The following is a 16,793-nucleotide window of genomic DNA, read 5'->3' as shown; positions in this document are numbered from 1 at the left end:
CATCAACATAATTTGACATAGCCTTGGGCCAATAATAATTCCTCAACAATTGAAAATTACTGGCAAGTCGAAACTGGTTTAGGCATTGAAATATTTTATGTGAGTATTTTGACTGCAACAAGAAAGATATATCAGCTGTTGCTCTTCACCAACAATATGCAAATACAAAAAGATTGGAGAATGCAAATACAGATTGTTGCTAGGTATTTTGTCACATGTGTAAAAAGAACTCTTGAGTGTAAGCTGTCAAAACCTGATGCTTTCCCAGCTTTCATTCCTTTTAGAGCTGTTGCCATTTCATTATTGGATGGTCTTGAATAGTTTATCTTGGATTTACAATTTAATTTAAGGACTGCTAATTCCTTCTTGACTTTAATAACTTGGAGTACTCTAGAGGCAAGGCTGTGACCAACTTGGGCTTAACAGATTTACTTACATAACTGGGAGGTTTGCCAGCTCCATGTCTCCTTAACACCACAAAGCTTTCCAATTTGCTGTGACCAACTTGGGCTTAACAGATTTACATACATAACTGGGAGGTTTGCCAGCTCCATGTCTCCTTAACACCACAAAGCTTTCCAATTTGTAACATTGAAAGATTAATGTTTTGATTGTATCAGTCCACTTTTTGTGTCTCACTGCATTGATGCTATGCAGAAGCCCATCAGCTATCTCATATTCATCACTGTTACAAAATATCTTATATAGGCTCTCACTGTGTTCATGTCAGCAAGGTACGTATATTTGTGGGCCTTACTTTCCTTGCTGTGGATATTGTAGGTCCAGCAAACTGCTTGTAGCTTGTGCTTACAGTTGTGCTCATTCCACGCATCTGTTAAACAATAATTGTTTCCACACAAAGGATGCTTAGTATCTTTCAAACACTTTGTAATTTCCACATAAGTATGTTTGGCGGAGCAAGTCCTTTTGCCAGACACTTTTTCGTATGGTGTGGCTTAAGATAGCCAGAGAAAATTGTGTAAGTATTGTTAAATGCAGTGTCAGCATTCGTCGCGTGGTCTGAGCATGCTAATGTGGAATGTACAGTTTTAGCTGCAGAGTAGCACAGTGCAAGAGCTGAAGTCTGCTTGACAATGAAGCTTCCTCCACGTGAAGAACTGATAAGTTTACAAACTAAGTTGTTTCTCATCTGGGCCTTCTGCTTCAATTACTCACAATTATTCTTAAAGATGATGGATCCATCAACAGTGACATGTAGATAGGTTGGTGAGTCAGTGTTTGTTCACTAAAGACAATGCTAAATTTCCTTTCAGCTGTTTTATTTCATGGGCGGAATGCTGTCAATCTTTGTGTGTGTGTGTGTGTGTGTGTGTGTGTGTGTGTGGGTGTGGTGGGGGTATCCCCATCTGCTGTGTTTACTGTATTGTGAATGTCAATGTATAGCTTCCTATTGCACAATAAGACTGATATTTTGGTAAAGAAAACATCCTGTATTATTTTGAAACATTTACCAACTGGATTTCAAGTTGTACTGTGTTGTATGTGACTGTTAGCTCAACTATCACACCCTCTGTTACTTTCTTCTGGTAATACTCATCCTCTATGTCTTAGGTATCGTTAACTACTTGTCAGGTACAAGTTTCACCCCTCCTGAAACTGTCTGGTTCAGATATAACTTCCAATTCAACCAGTGGTTTGACATAAGCCAGGATTGTGTGTTCAGAGATTTTGTGAAGATAACATAAAAGTGAAATTTGATACTCAGGGTCTTTTTCTGGTTTTAATAGTGTGCTTGCTTCTTAGGCAGTTGATTTAGCCTGATGCAGTTGGTAACTAAAGTAGTCTTAAATTTGAAACATTTTACCTGATTGTTCAAAATGTCATCTCTTTTAGCAACGTTATCATACTTAAACTTGCTCCCTACTTTCTCTGGTTCATTTATTGTTACTTTTGTGTGATAAGTGGTTTTCCCTGCCTTAAATAACCATCTTTATTTTTGCTGGTCTTTTCTTTTTCACTTTTTCTGCTCAGTAGTTATTGAGCTGTTCTGTCTGTGATAATATCTATAATGTTCTTACATTTTGCTGATACTTGAATGGCCTCAAAGCTTTCTGTCTATTTTTTTAAGGGAATTAATACTGTCAACTTTTACTTTTTACACTTTTTAGCAAAAGGATTATCACAATAATTTCTTTGCAGTAGTTTGCTGGTAGTGTTGGTTGAACAGCCTTTCATAAAATTCTCATAGGTGTGGAAATGATTTGCTGTTTGTTATACTTGGATCAAGCTCTTCCGAAAACTGAACCCAGTTTGCTTTGAAATTGTAATGTATTTTGCATGTGACCATTGATGGTCCTATTGAGGCACAACTTGAGAGATAATTGACCTATGTTGTGTTTTGGGAATGGGATCACACCTATTTTTTGACATTTTGTTGGCTTGTGTTAGAGAGATGAAACTTGAGTCTGAATTATAGTCGCATTTTTCATCTTGCATCAGTAAAAGGATGAAGAAGTTCAGCATCATAATCAATGTGTAATTACTTTATGTTGTCCAGTTTTCATTGGTTTCACCATTCTGATCAGTTTTCAGCATACCCTCATTTTTCATTGTGGCTGTTACAGCCACCTATCCATCAATAATTAGTGAGGATCAGTTAGGTTTACAATGTTTGGGACTAGTAAACGGGAATGGGGTGCTGAGTGGTTTATATGAAGAACAAGTGACTCTGTAAATTTTTTGTCATGAGCTCAGTGTTATTTACATTGGTATTGCCAGTTTTTATAGTAAAAGTTTAATACCTGGTCTGGTAAAGATGGCAGTTCCATAGTACTCGTACGGTTTCTCAGAGTCTTGTGCACATGAAATGTTGCATCTTTCATTAGTGCACATGTACTTAATACCAGGAGTGGACTGTGAAGGTTGTAAGAGAAATCCTGTAAGCGCTTTCTAGATACTGGGTGAGGTCAGCCAATTTTGTCAGTTGAGGTAAAATATGAGTCAAGAGTTGTGATCAGTCTTCTAGGCATTTGATAGGAATGTGCTTCAGCTTTGTGTATCAAATGCGAGGTGGGGCTTGCGATCTTCAGACCACCTGATCATAGCACTTTAACTTTCATGATTGTGTGTGTATTTTCATAGCATGTGACGGCTGTTGAGGTTTTCTAGATGTGTTTAGAATGTGTGTAGATATCAAACACTCATTTTGGCCCTCTTACTCAAAGGTTTTTAAACATTTATGGCTCTAGTTCCATCAGCTAGATAAAGTCACTATATTACATTGTTGTTAATTTTGCCTTTTGTATTTTAATTCGTACTAATTGCAGTAGATAGAAACTGAATGAACCTATTATTCATTGCCTGCCCAAAGCATAATTTCTAAAAGATGAAAATAATATTTCAATGAAGTCTTATTTAATCAGTTGGTAGACAGCGTTCATGAAGGTATACCGAATCTTACCATGAGCCATTGGTTGGAGAACCATACTTATTAGAAAATTCAGAAAACATAAGGAAATTCAAGCAAGTCTACTCAAAGTGAAATCATAGAAATACGAGGGCGGTTCAGAAAGTAACCTCCGATTGGTCACAGTGCGGGTTGTGGGGGGAGTAGCGACGCCATCTGTGCGTTCACGCATTCAACAGGTCAGTCGGCATCAAGCCGTGGTCGAGTGAATGTCGTACCTGCGCTAGTTTAGTTTTTGTGGCAGTTTGAAATGTGTGCTGCAATAGAAAACCCCGCCAAATGTGAAGTGCGTGCTGTCATAAGGTTTTTTACAGCCAAAGGATATTCTGCAGCAGCTATTCATCGTGAGCTTTGTGCCGTGTACGGACCAAGAGTTATGAGTGAAGGAGTTGTCCGTGAATGGGTACGTTTATTTAAAAGTGGACGAGAAAACGTTCATGATGAAGAGAGGAGTGGTAGACCATCATTGGTGACTGACGAACTCGTTCAGACAGTTGATGCAAAAGTTCGTGAAAATCGACGTTTCTCAATGTCGGAGTTGTCTACTGGTTTTCCACAGATTTCTAAGACTCTCTTGTACGAGATAGTGACAGCAAGATTGGGTTACCGTAAGTTCTGTGCACGATGGGTGCCCAAAATTCTTACCGACCACCACAAAACTCAAAGAATGGCCTCTGCATTAGACTTTCTGTCACGTTATGAGGACGAAGGAGAACCATTGTTAAACAGAATCGTGACCGGTGACGAAACCTGGATTAAGTACGTGAACCCTGAGACAAAAGAACAATCAAAGATGTGGGCACATTCAAATTCGCCTACCAAACCAAGAAAAGCCTCGCAAGATTTTTCTGCCAGAAAACTGATGGCAACGGTGTTTTGGGATGCCAAAGGGGTGTTGTTGGTTGAATTCATGGAACGTGGTACAACCATTAATCAAGACGTGTACTGTGAAACAATAAAAAAGTTACGACGGGCTATACAGAACAAACGCCGTGGTATGCTGACTTCGGGTATCGTTTTTTTGCACGATAATGTCCGTCCTCACTCTGCTCGCAGAACAACGGCCCTTCTTGAGTCCTTCAAGTGGGACGTTATCAACCATCCGCCTTACAGCCCAGACCTGGCGCCAAGTGATTATCACCTCTTCATGCATTTGAAGAAATGGCTCGGGTCACAGCGGTTTGATGACGACGAAGAGCTCAAAGATGCGGTCACAGGCTGGCTCCAGGCACAAGCGGGTGATTTTTATGCAGAAGGAATTTCAAAGCTTGTGAAGAGATATGATAAGTGCCTCAATCGCTATGGAGACTATGTAGAAAAATAGTGCAAAGATGTAGTTGTAAGATGTATATATTAAAATATTTTTATTTAACTTGGTGTATTATTTTAAATCAATCGGAGGTTACTTTCTGAACGGCCCTCGTAGATACATGAAAGCTTCCTTTAATAAACAGCCTTCACAATATTATCAGTACCATGTGGAAAGAAGAGCAGGTTCCACATGGTGGGAAAGAATTGTTTTTTGCCCTGTATGCAAAAGGAAGGGCCTGGCAGATTGTTGAAACTTAAGATGAATCACATTACTGAATGCAGCTTATAAAATGTTGTCAAATATACTGTTAACAAAATTAAATCCATGTATTAAACATTCATTAGATGATGTCCACTGTGGTTCTAGATAAAACTAATCCACCATTCACATTTGATACATGCAAATCATTTTGGATAAAAGAAATTGGTATTGCAAGCAAGTGGATAAATTTAATAAATTCTGCACTTTAATTTGCAAAATATAGAAGTCGCAAGCGAAGAAAACTGAAGGGGGAAGGGGGCGGAGGCGAATAGGACAAATTAATGGAATTTTCACACAAAATCTAAAGAAAAACACTATTGCCCATAAGAGAGAAAGTAAAACAGATTGGGACATGTTACGTAACAAAGAACTATATATCATATATAGAGAACCAGATATAGTAGCCAAAATTAATGGCAAATGATGACAGTAGATTGAGCATATACATCACAGCACTATCAATGTGATCAAATTCCACTGGACAGTGATATTTTGAATGGCCTCATGTGAGATACCTCTAGCAGCCTAGATAGTAATCAAGTATTTGTGCAAGCCAAGTGAAGAAAAAAATTCAGTGCTTTGTTGCAAGGTTATTGTTGGAACAATAAAGTCACATGTTATAATCAAATTACAAAAATTAACCAACCACAAGATTAGTTATGTCCCAGAATGTTAGCAACAAAGGAGAGTATGCCCATCAGTTGTTGCTTAAAGGTATTGCGTATCCCAGTTTTCAAACAGTTTTCGATATGATACTTATTGGCAGAGCATATTGTTTTGACATTTCTCACCTTGCTAGTAGATGGATGCTTTCAAAATAATGTTTTAGATCTTTCATTTGCTACCCTCAGTTTTTCCTTCTGTAGTACCTTTACAAAGCAGTAACTTAAAAAAAAAAAAATGCACTTTTGTGACACAGCATTATTAACACTTTGCTCAAGCTTTCAGGATCAGGCGTTCTTTTCAGGAAAAATTAAGGACCTATGATGGAACAAACAGAAAATGTTAGGTAAATGTAAAATTTTCATTTCATGTTTGACATAAAGTATAGAAGAGACAAATTATTGTGTTAAATTATGTTAGTCCATTTTATTTTTTTCTCCAAAAGTTTTGAATTTAGCGTTTTATTCACTTTTGTTGCAGGATTTGAAGATAAGCCATTTGTTGACTACCTGAACTCAAAGAAGCTGACTCCAAACCTCATGCATTATGTAATACATGCTATTGCTATGTGCACGGAAGACACTTCCTGTGACGAAGGCGTGGCACGCACACAGCGTTTCCTCAGCAGCCTTGGAAGATATGGAAATACACCTTTCCTTTGGCCCATGTATGGCAGTGGAGAGCTACCCCAGTGTTTCTGTCGACTTTGTGCAGTGTTCGGTGGATTGTACCACCTGAAGAGAGCTGTACAACACTTGCTAATTGAAGATGGAAAATGCAAGGGCGTGGCTTCTGGGGGTCGCCGCCTTGATGCGGTTAATCTTGTGATGGGTGTTGGTCACGCACCTGCGGAGTACTTGGCAGCAGCCAAGCCTGGAGGATTGTCACGTGGGATCTTTATAACTGACAGGTGGGAGCTTGTTACCATTCTTTTCTGTGCAGCTCATAATAGTTATCACAAATTCAGCTTCTTGAAAGTATGTGCAAATTCTTATAACATTGTAGAGCTGAAAACTTGCAGGGTTCATTTGTTGTTTTGTGAGTGTGTGTGGCATAATTTTTTTAGTGAAATTAGCAACCTGTCGTAAAAAGTTTATACTTTTCATGTAGCAGAGATGCTGAATCGCAGATAGGCACAACAAAAAGACTTGTCACAAATAAAGCTTTCGGCCATTAAGGCCTTTATCAAAGCGTTTTCCATTGTCTGATGCAATTCATCTTTTCATACTTTTTCCCTCCATGCAGTGACTGCATCATGTAAATAAATAAGTAGTTCTCCTAAATTAGAGAATAAAACTGTAGCAACTCGCACATATTGTGGAAACTTGATAGTAGTAATATACGTCTGCTCAGATAACCCCCCCCCCCCCCCTTGGGAAATATTAATGCAGTATCTACATGGAAAGTTGGTAATATAGCACAGATTTAAATTTTTTGAACAGGTCCATTCTGCCAGCTGATAAAGAAGCACTTACGCTGCTAAGATTTCCACCAGTTGAAGGTTCTAAAGAACCAGTGACTGTTATTGAAGTTGGTCCAGCTACAAACGCTTGCCCACAAGGATTGTGTAAGTATATGACTTTTAAAGTGAGAATAACAATTTGTTGCCATAAGTTGAGACAGTGAAGAAATGTCGTTTAACAGGTGTAAGTGCATACAAGAGTCAATTTGTAATGCAGATCAGTTGATACTTCCATAAGTATCTACACATTCTGAAACACTTGGTGGAATTCCTACTATATTAGGAATTTGTAATTCTCTCAGATGAGGGGAAATATTGAATCTCAAGCTTTTTAAACTATTGTGAAACTGCAAGCTTCAAAAGTATGATTGATAAGTAAAAATTGGGAGCTTTCCTTTAATTTGATACAACTTTTTATTCTTTGCTGGAGATCTTAGTGATGTAGCATTGGTAATAGCACTGAAACTACGGCATATACTTTGGCTAGATTCTGTAACCTCAGATAAAAAACCATTAGTTAGTGCTTTTTGGGAATTTAAACCAGTTTGTGAGAAATTGTTTTCCAACACAAATAAAAAAGCTAAACCATATTCTGAACAAGAAACATTATGGTGGTCAAATTTACCCTTTTTTGTATGTGAACTGAATTACTTAGGCAGTATGGCATTTCTCCTGTCTAGTCTCAAAGCATTGGAAGTATTTTTATTTAGTTCATGAGAGCATGTTTCACAAGTGAGCATACGCTGATGTAGGTCTTCACATTGTCAAAACAGTTTGAAATATCTTGAAGTACATCCTAGAATACTGAGTTTCAGCTTAATAAGATAATTTTGAGTTTGTCATGAAACTTCATACAGTAGACATATCTTTGAATGAATGGTTGAGGTGCCAGTCCAGACTGCTTTATATTTGTAGAGGTGCAACAATAGGTGTTAGTTTTGAAGGCCACAGAAATGACAAAGTTTTGGTTTCCTACCAGACGAGATGCTGTCATTTCATGCTATGGTAAAGTTAATTTATTAATTAGGTGTGCAAGTCAATTTTGCTAGCTTTTTGTGGTAAATTAATACATGTTCTAGTTAACTTAATAACAATTTCATTGTTTCCATTATATTACTAGAAAGAAAGGAAAAATAACACTGTTACCAGGTTAGTTGACAATGAATGGAGGAAAATGTCTGCTTAGTCTTACAAATAAAATGTAAATGTAAGTCTCTTAATATTGAACATTTTATTACAGGAAACTGGGAAGGTTTGGTTTCAGTAAGGTTGCATAAAAGTCTCCAGTGTTAAAGCTGTATCTGCAAGAATAAACATGCATCAGATTGAGTTAGCTGCTTTAATTGTAATCTGATTTAATTGGTTTTCAATTAATCATAAATGATAAGGAATATATTACTGATTTTGTCACTATGATAGTACTGAAAGTTAAATTTATTTGTATTTGTTCAGTAGGTCTTACTGTGGAAGTTGGGAGGGGGAGACTGATGCAACTAACGAACATGTAGATTTAAAATATCTGTTGTTATTTGTAGCAGTATCACCATAGGGGACAAATGTGTCTCCTGTTGCAGGCTGTTGTTCATGGAGGAGAGGAGGAGTGCAATGCTTGTATCTGCAGTATTTTTGTTAAAACCGTAAAATTACAAGGAGACAATGTCTGCCCAGTACTCATCTTCAGGGGACAAAACTGAAAATCTTGTCAATAGCAATACTAAAAAAAAAAAAAATACTGTTACCCAGCTTTCAGAGCAATTAGTCCCATCGTCAAGGAGGATAACTTTAGGAAGGTTTGAAAGGAGAGCAGGTCACTCAGAAGTTCATTGAGACGGACCTAACAGTAGTCAGAACAAGGAGAGAAAGATCTTTCCCTCATCCTTCCTTGAGGATGGAACTAATGGTTCTGAAAGCTAGGTTCTGTTGTCTTATAATTCATTTTGATAAAGCACCCTTGCCTCTCAGGATTCTCTAATTGGTAAGTGCCTCGGCCAGTAGTTGCTAAGTACAGGTTTGGCTGTTCCTGAACTTTCTCACGTAATTTGATATACTTTGTGTTCCTAAGATACTAAAACCTCATTTTTGAAGGATTCTATAGTTTATAATCGATAACAAAAATTTAAAATAGTCGTATAATGTGACAAGGTGTTCAGGTAGCATTCAAAATTTTATCTATCCTTGGCCAGGATATGTGACGTTTTCTTCTGTTGCATATGTGTGTCATACAGTGGGCTCTATTCTGAAAGCAGTTCAGACCAAATAATGCTGATAATTTAATATGTAACTCTAAGAGCTCATTCGTGGAGTGCATTAGTGAAAAACTATTACAGTTTTTCCTTATTGATTACATTTATTTATTTATTTAAATACAAATGCTTTATTTTAGCCCATATTAATAAAACCAATTTCTGCTAGTGAAAAGTATACTCCACTTAAATTTCTTCACTCCTAGATGTTGTGCACATGACATGCCGACAACAGAAGACTGCTCGAGAAGATATGCAAGAAGTTGTGAAGAGTTTACTGCATACTGAATTTGATGATGGGACAGTTAGCCGTATTGATACAGATACACAGTCTACACAAACTTCACATCCGGTATAGTACTGTGTTCTTTAATATCATACAATTCACAGTACATTAACATAAAGTAAGGCTGAAGCACTTACGGGCTTATCAAGTGACCTTTGGGTAAAGTATCGTACAGTCCTCTAACAATTATTCTAATAATAATAAAATGTTGCCAGTTTGTAATAAAGATAAATTGTCACTAATGAATCAAAAATACAATCTAAAAAATCAAACTTCACTCACATTATTTTCTACTGAGAACCATTATTTTTATGTGTGTAAAACTAATATTTGGTTGTATTGCTGCTATATTCCATTTTGTAATTGAAGATTCCCAGCAGCTGTTTATTGAAATGTGTGTGGACTCAAAAATGGAACTGTTTCACAAGTCATCACACAGCCTTCTTTGTAATGTTTGTGATCAGAATACATATTAGCAGCAAAACCATATAGGGATTTTTGTCAGTTTCAGTGCTTGTGTTCTTGTACCCAAAGAAACTGGCTGTGGATTAATTGTAATCAGTGAAAGTGACAGAAAATAATAGTCCATTTATTGAGAACAGTAGTGAATTACATATTTATAAGCTGTGTTGGAACAATATTTTAAGAGTGCTAATACCAGAAATGTTTAAATTTCTAAGGGTGGTGAAGGAGACGGGGAAACAAATGAGGAGAGTGCTACCCGCCCAACGGCATTGAAGCCTCAGGTTTTGTGGTCTCTGTACTTCAATTGTCCAGAGACTTCCAGCTGTGATCTAACAACAGGAGTGCCATCAAATGTTTTTCTCTGCTCTGGGCCTGACCTGGACCTTGATTTTGAACATGCAGTTGCAGAGGTAAGTTAACGAAATGAAGTTACTATCTCATGTGCCTTGGTTTAAATGATTCATATTTGTATCTTGTCCACTTGATGCATTGGAAAGCTAGGGGAAGCTCACAAGTGTGTGTGTGTGTGTGTGTGTGTGTGTGTGTGTGTGTGTGTGTGTGTGACATAGAATTTATGGAAGGGTAGTATTTAAATATTTAAAAGGTATGACATCTTTCATTAATGTGATAACAAATTGAAAGTTGTGAAAATGAAAGCAGCCAAAAAAAAGTCATTTAAAAGGTGGTGGGTGTAGTATTGAACTGGTCCATTGTAAAATATTTCGTAAGATCAGATAAATTCTCATTTCTCTTGCATGCGAGTTCCATCTCACTCTTGGCCTTCCCCACCCCACCCCCCTCTTGAAAAGAGGGTACACTAGTTTCAAGAAGTCCTGATTGTATTTTATTTTAATTCACATTGAAATATTATTTTCATAGGTACACCTATGTGGTATTCCTCACTAATTAAACAAAACCTGCTGCTATGAGAGTAAGTCAGTTATTATCTGCAAAGTAGTTATAAAATTTTATTGTAATAAAATAGGAAACTTACAAGAATATCATGTTAGACATAGTCTCCTTGCGTTTCAACGCACTTGGTCCCTAGTTGTACAAGCTTCCTGATGCCCTCATAAAAGAAGGTTCTCGGTTGAGCTGCGAGCCAGGAATGCACCGCTTCTTTCACTGCTTCGTCCGAGGCAAATCGATGACCCCTTATTGCCTGTTTGAGAGGACCAAACAGGTGATAGTCAGGAGGGGCCAGATCGGGACTATATGGAGGATGATTCAGTACTTCAAATTTGAGTTTCTGGAGCATTTCAGCAGCTTGGGCAGCAGTATGCGGACGGGCATTGTCGTGCAACAACACAACACTTTTTGACAGCAATCCTTGGCTTTTGCTTCAAATTGCAGGCTTTAGCCTGGCAGTAAGCATTTCACTGTAATGTACGCTGTTTATTGTTATGCCCCTTGCCCCATAATGTTCCAGTACTGGACCTTGTGCGTCCCATAAAACCATAAGCATCAGTTTTCCTGCGGATGGTTGGGTCTCGAAATTTTTCCTGCACGGCGAATTCGGATGTTTCTATTCTATACACAGCCATTTACTACCTGGCATCGTAATGATGGATCCATGTTTCGTCGCCAGTAATGATCCTGTCTAAGAAGTTGGACCCCTTCATTACCATAGTGATCCAAATGTTTTTTGCAGATGTCCAAGCGGGTTTGTTTATGCAACTATGTGAGTTGTTTTAGGACTCATCTTGCACAAACTTTATATAGCCCAAGTCTGTTGCAGATGATTTTGTAGGCAGAACTGTGACTAATTTGCAGACGATGTGCCACTTCATCAATAGTTAATCGTCTGTCTAAGAGAATCATTTCACGTGAACGCTCAATGGTTCCTTCATTTGTGGCGGTAAACAGTCGTCCGGCTCCTTCACCATTCATAACACTTGTGCGACCATTTCGGAATTTTTCAATTTATTCGTAGACACCCTGTTGTGGCAAAACACTGTTCCTGTACCGTACCGAACGTCTTTGATGAATTTCGGCCCCTGATTAGCCTTCCGACCACAAAAAGCGAATCATCAAACATTGCTGTTCTTTGGTGCAAATAGACAGCAGAGCAGCCATGATTAACTTCATGGCAGCAATAATGAAACTAACCTATCAACTTGAAAATTGCAAAGATGTAACAACAAATAAACAAAGCATGCATCATCAACGTAAAATGACAGTACTGCCAAAATAAACAAAAATATGACTAAATTTTGGATAATAATTGACTTACCCTTGTATAAAACCCAATAAAAGACTACACTGTAATTTTGTTGCTATTTCTTTATTTTCATAATATAAAGTTACATACAACCAGCTTTTAAAAATGTTTCACAGACTCTGTGTTACTCTTACTCAGTCTTCAATTTTTTCCTGCAGGAATTGTTCCTACTGAGCAAGCATACTTTACTCATATTCAGGAGGATGACTGTTCAAATCCGCATCCGGCCATCTGAATTTAGGTTTTCTGCGATTTCCCTAAATTGCTTCAGGCAAATGCCAGGGTGGTTCTTTTGGAAAGGGCACAACCTTTCCTAATAAGAGTTTGTGCTCTGTCTTTAATGACCTTGCTGTCAATGGGACGTTAAACACTAATCCTCCTCCCATTTGTTCTTTGTTTGATTATATTAAGAGTTATTAAGAAAAAGTTTGGCTATCTATCAGTAAAACTTGCAGCAGCATGTTTTAATCTTTGCGCCTTGCGCTTAGTTCAGTTTTTGTGTGTTTCCATCATGCAATGTGAAGTCTGCCTGTTGTATGAGACTTGGGTTCTTTTGTAGGTTTGATTGTACCATCCATTGTAAATATGAGTTTTCTTTCATTAATATTGTCCATAGCACTTGCGTACTAATCTCAGTTTCATCCCCTTCTTAGACTAATAAACGATATTGGATCTGTGCAGCTTCATAATTATGTGGCATACTGACTGACCAGTCACAGAACCTCAGTTTCTTGATATGATATTTTGGCTGTATACTATTCAGCCATCTTTAGTGTGAACTGACAAAGTGAAGATAAGAGCACCCCTACATTTTATATTAAAACAATGACGTGGAACTGTGCAGAAGGCTTTCTGGTTGTCAAGAAACACATCAAAAATTGGAGTTACGCTACTTACTACCTTCTGAATCTCTTGGAATGAACAGAACAGTCAGGGTTTTACACAGTCAATGTATGCAGACACCATGTTATGTCTCACATAGCATTTGTTAAGTCTCTTGAAAACTCATCATATGCAAGTTCAATAATTGTTTTATAATACCACAAGAATATTCTTTAACTGAAGCCCATAAAAGTTTAATTTGTTTCAGTCTATTTGATAAGAACATGATTGAAGAACTGACTGTCCTTATCTGGCAATGATGGTATCTGTTTCGAATGTTGCTTATTGAAAGTGAAATCAGGCAGTAAGCTTTTTGTTGTCACTCAAACCACAACACACAGTATGTAGTGAATGCATGGAAGTTTCAAAACGTATAACAGATTTCCAACTGTCGTGTAATTCTGAATCTGTCTTCAGTATTACAAGTGATTTTTGAGAATGTTTTATTTTTAAAAATAATTTTTATGTATTTACTATTTTTTTCTTTACATCCGAACATTTGGGACTCACATGATGCTTACTTCCAGTTTTAAGAAAATATTTATAATGTTTTCATTGTTGTGCATTTGCTCTTCATTTTAAGTAAACTGGATTATCCATTAAATGGCACAATTATCACAACTCTCAGTTTACATTTTCAGATTACTTCTGGAAATGTTTCTTTTCTGATGTAGTGAATGATCCAGCTTCTACACCACCACATAGCACTTATTAATGATGTTTTGGAAGCTGTTCACAGACATCCTTGTTGTGAGAAATATCTGCTTAAATACTTTTCAAATTAATTGGCTGGATTTGATTACCTTCATTCATTACAAACTTCATAGGTGGTACACACACTCGTATCTGTTTCTGCACAGTTCACTTGATTACTTCCTCCCCACGCAAACAATGCGTAGATTCTGTTAATTTAATTGATGCAGTCCTGTTTAGAAAAATTGATGCTTGGTATTTGGCATTTTTCACTTAACATGAAGTAATGTTAGAGATCAGGCATATTAACTGTCAAGTTAAATCATAGAACTACTTAGAGATTGAAGTTGCATGTGACTCAATGGAGATTTGATCTTATTGTACACCACAGCATCCATACCTGTTAATCACTGACCTCATAACATACTGAGCTATGAAATACAAAGGTAGCATGTGAGATGTGTCATATCTGTTAAAAGGTCACAGTCAAAATAAGACACTTGCAAAACTACTTTATAAAAAGTATTCATTAATGCAGAATAAATCGTTCTTGTTTCCTTTATTTTATGAGGTGTAACATGTATACATTGTGTTGCAGGCAAAGTCCATCTTCATGAAGATGTACCCAGATTGCGAATTTCTGCCACGTGCTCCTGATCCAGAGGAAATCGTTCTGGAAGGTGATGATGCACCTGGACCTGCATTTGAAAGTGGTGATGCTGTTGATGGTGAAGCTGAAGGAGAAGTGGGGGGTGATGCTGCTCCTCCAGCTGTTGAGGGTTCTTAAGAAGCTACACCTTCAGTCAATATCTGTATAATACTCCCACTGTGACTGATCTTTAGGGAGCAAATGGCATTGGCACACAGTTATTCCCTTAGCTTGATACTGCTTCCAGAATATTAAAGCTTTGGGTGTTTCCTTGGAGTATCAGTTAAGTTGCTAGTCACACTATTATATTATTTCAGTGTCACCTTCAATGAAATTATTGTAATTTCTAAACGTGACACTTTTTCTTCAAAGTGAATGATGATAATTCGTTAGACATCAATTTTGAAAGCAAAGAATGAACTGTAGTACATAATCCAAAGAGCTGCAATGAATGCTAAATCATTCCCTTGTACTTATCAATTATGATGTTGCACTACTTTTCTTCTATTCTCATTGGGAAAGTGAGGCTTGGAAAAGCAGTAATTATGGTGTGATGGTACTTATGTATGACAGTGAAAGTTGCCTAGTATGAGAATTGTAAAATCTTTCTTCATATTTTTAAGGATCTCACTATTTTGTATGCAGGAAATTAAATAAATGTCCTGAAGGCATTGCCTGTGGCTTATCTGAATTATGTCTTTTCCTTCTTCACCACTCCCTTTCTACTAAAGAATAAAGCACCATACTCAATGTTGGAAATGATTTTTAATTTTTTGACAGTGTACTTAACTAATAATTTCACTGCTGTTAAATGTGTTGACTAATTTAGAGCAGTCATTTTCCATCATTCTGACAGCACTACAGCACAATAATTCAGACTTGGCTTTTTTCCCGCAGGAGCTTGTAATTTGCAGCGGCAATGTTAGGGTCAGCTGAGAAGGCTGGGGCTACAATCGGATCCATCAAAACAATGAAATGATATGTCAACAATGAATGTATTTATTCAGTCTCCAAAACTATTGAAGGTTTCTAAATCTGTGGCTGTAACACAACCCAATGAATTCAGAAGCTGACAGTACATCATATGAGGTACAAGGAAAGGCTGCAAATGAAAGCGTTAAAAATGCTAGTAAAGGCCTTAATTTGCGGGAGGGGGCTACCAGAAATGGTGCAGAACCAGTAATTTTAAGCCAAGTATTCGGTTCAGTGACCCAACTGGTGAGTTGGGCTGTTTGCATACAAAACTCAGTAAAGATGTGATATTATTCTAATTATGTGTGCAAGCAACAATTTGGACCATAATCTCCGTCATTCATCAGAAGATCACTTCAGGCATTTCACTGGGAGTACCCCTGGCACGAATGTGAAGCTAGTGTGGTTTGAACTTAGTGTTCTGTGGAACTTTCTAGTCCACAACTTGCAGAATCACTCAGGAGAAGTGGGTGTTCGCAGGTGTTACTGCGGAGATGCCTCATTATTTAGTTGGTTGCATTGTATGTGGCACATTCTTCACCTGAATGCTTCTGGAAAGAGGCTGGTCACCAGGAGGATCCATTCTGACCAAATCATGTTATTAATAAAAGTGTATTAAGACTCAAAGGCAAAAACATTTCACAAGTTGGCACTTATATTACAGTTTGTTGTTTTCAGTGTATCGTATAATTCTGATGTAAGAAGTATGGTTATCTTTAAGACTTGTGATGTCATGCCTTATGAGAAAAGAATATAAATTCTTGAGCTTTCAGGGTATGTTCTCATTTCTTATCCCTAAATTAAAGTGTCTCATGCCAGGGAGAGATAACTCTCCCAAATTCAGAGGACATGTTGTTATAAACAGTCATGGAGTCTCCATTACCATCTGTACTGTAAAATATTCCTGTCATTCACTGAAATGTTAAAAATACGAAACATGTTGCGTTTGAAGAGTGAAATGAAAATAATGGTGTTCCCAAATAATTATTGTGGTAGGGATGGTGACATACGAAATCACTTGCCTCAGAGTTTATTATTTACAAGATACCAAGCTGTCACAGGTAAATTAGGTTTACTCCAGCGGACACTGCTTATACTATTGACTTGCCTACTACAATGTCCCCCATTTTTTTCTTTAGCCAAGGTAACTGGTGCAAATATATGGGATCACCCCCTCTGTCTTCTAAATTCGTCTGCAGATGTACTTGAAAGTACATGAACTCAGCACACTGCCCTTAAGACTGTATGCCTAGTCCT

The 16,793-nt window shown here is 37.4% G+C and overlaps 1 protein-coding gene across 1 annotated transcript in view; it reads left to right on the top strand.

The window, feature by feature from the left end:
• The window catches only part of LOC126412050 (rab proteins geranylgeranyltransferase component A 2), a 53,211-nt gene extending 37,956 nt beyond the window's left edge, over positions 1 to 15,255 (top strand). Inside the window, exons 6-10 of the mRNA XM_050081428.1 lie at positions 6,144 to 6,573; positions 7,106 to 7,230; positions 9,575 to 9,720; positions 10,335 to 10,529; positions 14,514 to 15,255. Of these exons, the coding sequence (XP_049937385.1) occupies positions 6,144 to 6,573; positions 7,106 to 7,230; positions 9,575 to 9,720; positions 10,335 to 10,529; positions 14,514 to 14,702 (1,085 nt within the window). The 3' untranslated portion in view covers positions 14,703 to 15,255. The remainder of the gene's footprint in view (positions 1 to 6,143; positions 6,574 to 7,105; positions 7,231 to 9,574; positions 9,721 to 10,334; positions 10,530 to 14,513) is intronic.
• The last annotated feature ends 1,538 nt before the right edge of the window (positions 15,256 to 16,793 follow it).

This window comes from Schistocerca serialis, chromosome 7 (genome assembly GCF_023864345.2).
Source record: "Schistocerca serialis cubense isolate TAMUIC-IGC-003099 chromosome 7, iqSchSeri2.2, whole genome shotgun sequence".
Classification (NCBI taxonomy): Eukaryota; Metazoa; Arthropoda; class Insecta; order Orthoptera; family Acrididae; genus Schistocerca; species Schistocerca serialis.
Note: the sequence above shows the minus strand (reverse complement) of the source record. Positions and strands in the feature narration are given on the sequence as shown.